Here is a 6,000-nt window from a genome sequence, read left to right as displayed (position 1 = left end):
GTCAAGTTTGTGGTCAACCAAGACTCCTAGATCCTTTTCACATGTACTGCTCTCAAGCCAGGTGTCCCCCATCTTGTATTTGTGCCTCTCATTTTTTTTGCCCAAGTGCAATACTTTACATTTCTCCCTGTTAAAGTTCATCTTGTTTGTTTTGGCCCAGTTCTCTAATCTGTCAAGGTCGTTTTGAAGTGTGATCCTGTCCTCTGGGGTGTTAGCCACCCCTCCCAGTTTATATCCTTTTATTAATTTAGCACTTCATGCATCTGGATGTCTCCAGACTGTCGCTATTTTGCAGGAGGGATTCAAGAACATACCATAAATTTAGGTTGGAGCAATTCAAGTGTTCTGTTGCCCTAGTGCAACAAATCCACTTTTAAAAAGAAGCAGACTTTTCATGGTTGATACTGATGGGGAAAGTATGGAATGAATGAACAATTAACGGGAAGGCAAATAAACACCACACAAAAATGAATGCAGGATGAATGCTCATTGTCGTACATCTACCCAGTAAACAAATCAGAATAAATGCTGAACGAAAGCAAAATATAGTTTAACCTCTGCATAAGCTTCGTGGAAGCAAATCAGGATGAATGCTCAATGAACAGGTTGTCTGGAGGAGTCCTGAATCCATGTCAGTTTTTGTTGTTGTTTAGTCGTTCATTCATGTCCGACTCTTCGTGACCCCATGGACCAGAGCACGCCAGGCACTCCTGTCTTCCACTGCCTCCCACAGTTTGGTCAAACTCATGCTGGTAGTTTTGAGAACACTGTCCAACCATCTCGTCCTCTGTTGTCCCCTTCTCCTTGTGCCCTCCATCTTTCCCAACATCAGGGTCTTTTCCAGGGAGTCTTCTCTTCTCATGAGGTGGCCAAAGTATTGGAGTCTCAGCTTCACGATCTGTCCTTCCAGTGAGCACTCAGGGTTGATTTCCTTAAGAATGGACAGGTTTCATCTTCTTGCAGTCCATGGGACTCTCAAGAGTCTCCTCCAGCACCATAATTCAAAAGCATCAATTCTTTGGCGATCGGCCTTCTTTATGGTCCAGCTCTCACTTCCATACATCACTACTGGGAAAACCATAGCTTTAACCATACGGACCTTTGTTGGCTTATTCCACGATAAATCCTTTCGACATTAGGATGCCACAGTCTTTTCCAGTTGAATTTAAGGTTAAGGCTCGCTGCAACCTGGCAGCCCTCCTCAGAGGGACCACATCTAATGCAAGACTTTTGAACGGAAATCTTCCTGGGGGGGGGGGGGGACTAATTATAGGCAAGATGTGGCATTTCAACTCCTGCATTTTGGAATGTGCAATGCCCATGGATTTCAACATATCCAAACCTTTCTATGTGGTTCCACAAATTCTTCTTTCTCTTCCTATTGGTTAAGACTGTAATTGTCTCACAGCAGAAGGGAAACCTAAGAGTTCAGTTATACAAGAGGAAGTAGGTCCGGATTCCCATCACCTGAACACAGGTGGGGAACTAAGCAATGTGTGTAGGTCAGGGTAGGTTGCATGCCCAACTTTCCTTCTGAGTTTCAAGGTCAGTAGCGCATTTTTTACAGCTAATAAAAGCAGCCACAAGAGCTTATTTGTGCTGCTGCACCTCTCCTAATTTGGCTTGCTTTCTCCCCTCACCCATGTTGAAGTAACATTCAAGTACCTGTCTGTCAGCTTCTGTATGTAGAATTGAGAGGAAACACCATCTTGTCTTTCACCTCAGGCAGCGAAAGGTCTTGGACCAGCCCTTAAAAAGAGAGAGGAACTGCAGATGGGAGAAAGGTTTACAGTGACTCCAGAGGAACATTTCTGTGTGAACTGGCCTTTAGGAGCCAAGTGTTATAAAATGTTCCAGATGGTGATTGGTCTTTTGCTTCTGATTATAGCCAGAGAATGGACAGAGAAACCTCCCTATATTGTTAATGTTGCAATGATTTCCCACAAATAAATGAATCAGCAATATTCAGAGCTGTGCCATAGACTCTTAAAACTGTCTTTCCTCCAGATACAGCCTGATTTTCACTATACTATACTATACTATACTATACTATACTATACTATACTATACTATACTATACTATACTATACTATACTATACTATACAGCTAAAGCATAATAGCTGATCTCTGATTTTAAAATATTAATATTGTTTAGTTTTGTGTATAATTGTTGTAAACAGTTCTGATATATTTGTGTGTGTGTGTGATTATGATACCAGGTTTCATAAAAAGTGATTGAATGATGTGTGGCAGTTTCATCCTCATTTTCTCACACTCACAATGGGTAAAATAACACTTTTGCATAAGGGAGGATTTTTATGAAATCTCAGTTTGTATATGGAAATCACTTAGATAGCAAGTTGGTGGTTTGAGCAAACCTCCTGTTTGCTGTAGTCAAAAAGGCAAAATGTTTTACATGCTTCCTTTCAATGCAGTTTGCTCCTCTCTCCTGCTGTTTAGTCACTGCAATGTGTTCTGCCAGTGTATTAAACATTGCACTGGAAATATTCCAGGCTACACTCAGGATGGCTTAGACATTAGCCCAGATGAGGCAGCGTGCCTCAGATGCTAGATGATTTTAAAGGGCAACAAACTGTCATGAATTCATTTTCAAATCACATTTTGTAATTACCATGTAAGTACCAGGTCACACAATTAATATGGATTTGAAGGTCTTGTGCAACTTTTCTGTGATCAGGAAGTGATGGGAAAATTCACTGGAAAGTGTGGGATAACTCTTGCTCTGATGCAACATCATCTAACCTCCCTACAAACAAATCAGGTTGACGCTTGTTAAGTAGCTGGCTTTAGTCTAATCTCTGAAACTAAATCAGGATGAATGCATAATAGAAATAGGTTGCCTTAAAGCACACACAGTTCACACTGCAAAATGTGGCCATTTGATAGCTGGGAAAATGCAGTATCACAATAAAAGAAGCACATATGCTAAAACTGGAACAATACAGAGAAGTTACAGGTAGGTAGTCGTGTTGGTCTGCCGTAGTCCAAACCAAATAAAAAAATTCCTTCCAGTAGTACCTTAGAGACCAACTAAGTTTGTTATTGGTATGACCTTTCGTGTGCATGCACACTTTTTCAAATACACTGTTTCAGTTGGTCTCTAAGGTGCTACTGAAAGGAATTTTTTAATTCTGTTTTGAATACAGAGAAGATTGCCCCTACACTATAAAAGAAGTAGTACCTTTGATAAATAATAATGATAATGATAATGATGATGATAATGATAATGATGATGATGATAATAATAATAATAATAATAATAATAATAATAATAATAATAATATTTCTATGTCTGGACCCTTGCTACAATGAGCAATACAGAGATTCATAATGCAAAGGTATACCTATCTGCTCAGAAGTAAATCTCATTAAGTTCAATGGGACTTACTTCCAGGTCACCGGGGTTATGCTTATTCTGTCTGTTAGATATTGTTCATAAACAGGGCCAGCCTAACCATTAGGCAGAGAAAGACAGCTGCCTCAGGCAGCAGATTTTGGGTGCCATGGAAAGACAGCAAATGGTTTGCTGCCTAATTTATTATAACTGTATTTTGCTACCATGGAGGAGGGGTGTTTGTGGGATGTTCTACCTCAGATGCTAACATAACTTGGTTGACCTTAGATACTATGCACCTTGACTTTGGGTTGGGGAGGGGGACCATTTCCTGCTGTGCCACAGACAGTGAAATGTCTAGCGGTGACCCTGCCCATATAATATTGAAAGCAGAATAGAGAGCCATTTTTTAAAATTCAGTTGTACATTCTTGTCCATGTGGGCCTCCCATACTCTGAAACATAGTTTTAGCTACAATTCTTTAGTATCATTTGTGAAAAGACTTTGTTTTACCCCAAATAGTTTTCACTGCTAGTGAGATATTTTGGTACCAACAAGTCCCCACCCCCAGTTTCCAGGCATAGCTGTGCGCGTGTTTGTGTTGTGAGCATAATACCACTCCCTTAGCTTTTTAGGGAGGAAATGTTACCAAAACAACAGCTTTGAAAAGGAACTCTGAAATCCTTCAAGCCCTTTTGAAATACTTTATGAATCAACTGTAAAGTTGAGAGGAGGGAAGCAGAAGCATTTATGAGGAAGTTCATAACAGGAAGCCCTTGCTTGTGGGTTTCTGCAAGGAACAGCCTGCTAATCAACTCCGCCTGCCCACCCCACATTCTCTGGGCTGTTGGCTCCCCAGAGCTCACCTGTTTCTTCTGGAAAGCTGATAATTTGCCATGCAGATCAGCGTCTCTGCTTTCAGTTTGTGGAGCTGTCCTGGTGTTTTCTCTGGCCTATAAAGCATCTCTGGCTCCTGAAGCTACGGAGAGCGTTATGTGAGGAGATCCAGAGAGACAGGAAGGAGGCAGCTGAGAACAAGAGTCCTACGAGTCAGGATCTGAATGCCAAGATGTCAGTGCTTACCCCTATTTTGACCCCCCCTGAGGTGAAGGAGTACATGTCCAGAGGTGAACGCTTTATCAAGTGGGATGATGTGAGTACCGTGGTTTTTAATTCACCCTGGTTTGGGGCTCTTGAGAAGCAGGAAGTGGAAGGGTTCTAGACATAACTACCCAACTGTGTGAGTGAGTAAATCTCTCCTTCTGTGGTTGAGGGCAATAAATGAATGTTTGCATGTGGTAAGATTTAGGGGGAAGCAATGAGTGATGAGTAAAAAAGAGGAAAACTATGCAAAGTAATTATAAAGTTGTGGTGGGCCCACTCCTGCATTTTTATTGTGAGATATTATTATTATAATATTCCAGCCATCCTATGGAAGGCACTGCTATGAAGTGTGGAGGAATAGTATCTATCTATCATCTATCATCTATTATCTTCTTCATTTAATATCTATCATCTTCTTCATTCTTCAAGCTTAATCTGTTGAATACCCAAAGTAAAACATATATCAAATAAATAACTATAAATATAACAGCATCGAACAAAGAGCAACAGGCCATGTTCATACGAAAGAGCTGATCACCAGCCAGTCGAAACAAATGTAAGTTTTGACAGTTCTGTAAATAACAAGTGATAAAGGTGAATCTGCCCTGCGAAGAATCACATTAAAGAGGCCGTGGTTCTGCAAGTTCATCCAATTATCTGTGAGATCTTTCAAAAGTAAGTCAACCACAGTCTTCGTATACGCTGCGTTATCTGGCACAAATGACAAATTCACTGTGTTGATCTATGATTAATATCGGTCTTTGAATGAATAGGAAACAACTGCATGTTTCAAATGATGTGTCTGAAGAATATTGGCAAATGCAGAGGCCAGTGTGGTTCTTCCGCAGGTCCATGTACTCTAAGGCTCTGCAGCATCTCATAACTTTTGTGCAGAAAGCAACATGATGTGGGGATGTCATTGTGCCACTTTATGTGCAGTAAGCCTAGCATGCTTTGGTGATGTCCCCAGACTATGAAAGGTCTTTAAAAGAGGGTTAGATAAATTCATGGAGGAGAAAGCCATCAACGGGTTTCCACTATCAAAGGCAGTATACCTCTCTGAATACCAGTTGCTGGAATCGCTGGTGGGGAGAGTTATCTTGTGCTCACATTCAGCTTACATGCTTCCAACAGGCATCTGGTCGGCCACTGTAAGAACAGGATGCTGGACTAGATGGACCACTGGCTTCTTCCAGCAGGCTCATCTTCTGTCCTTTTGGAGGCCTCCAGTTTGGCACCGGGGTGATTTCATCATTAACCTGTGTTTCCTTTAGAGCAGGGTTGGCGAACCTCCGGTCCAGGGGCCAAATATGGCCCTGCAGCCATCTGTTTTTGGCCCTTAGGTCTCTCACCAGCTAGCCCTACAAACTTCACTGGACCTACTGCGCATTCCAGTGTTTTTGGCCTGGCTGGAATGTGTCCTTAAACTCTAACAATGCCTCTTGCTTATCTGGATAGAAGATACAGAGAGGCGTGTGAGAACGTGTAGAAATATACAGAGGCAAAGTTTACATCCATCGCTCCACTCCCTTTTGCCTCT

General features: G+C 41.5%; 1 protein-coding gene across 1 annotated transcript in view; it reads left to right on the top strand.

Moving 5' to 3' along the window:
* Positions 1-4,119: 4,119 nt before the first annotated feature.
* PLCB2 (phospholipase C beta 2) overlaps positions 4,120-6,000 on the top strand; it is a 51,375-nt gene continuing 49,494 nt past the window's right edge. The window contains exon 1 of the mRNA XM_028722540.2: positions 4,120-4,509. Coding sequence (XP_028578373.2) covers positions 4,426-4,509 — 84 coding nt within the window. The 5' untranslated portion in view covers positions 4,120-4,425. The remainder of the gene's footprint in view (positions 4,510-6,000) is intronic.

The sequence above is a fragment of the Podarcis muralis genome, chromosome 1 (genome assembly GCF_964188315.1).
Source record: "Podarcis muralis chromosome 1, rPodMur119.hap1.1, whole genome shotgun sequence".
Lineage (NCBI taxonomy): Eukaryota > Metazoa > Chordata > Lepidosauria > Squamata > Lacertidae > Podarcis > Podarcis muralis.
Note: the sequence above shows the minus strand (reverse complement) of the source record. Positions and strands in the feature narration are given on the sequence as shown.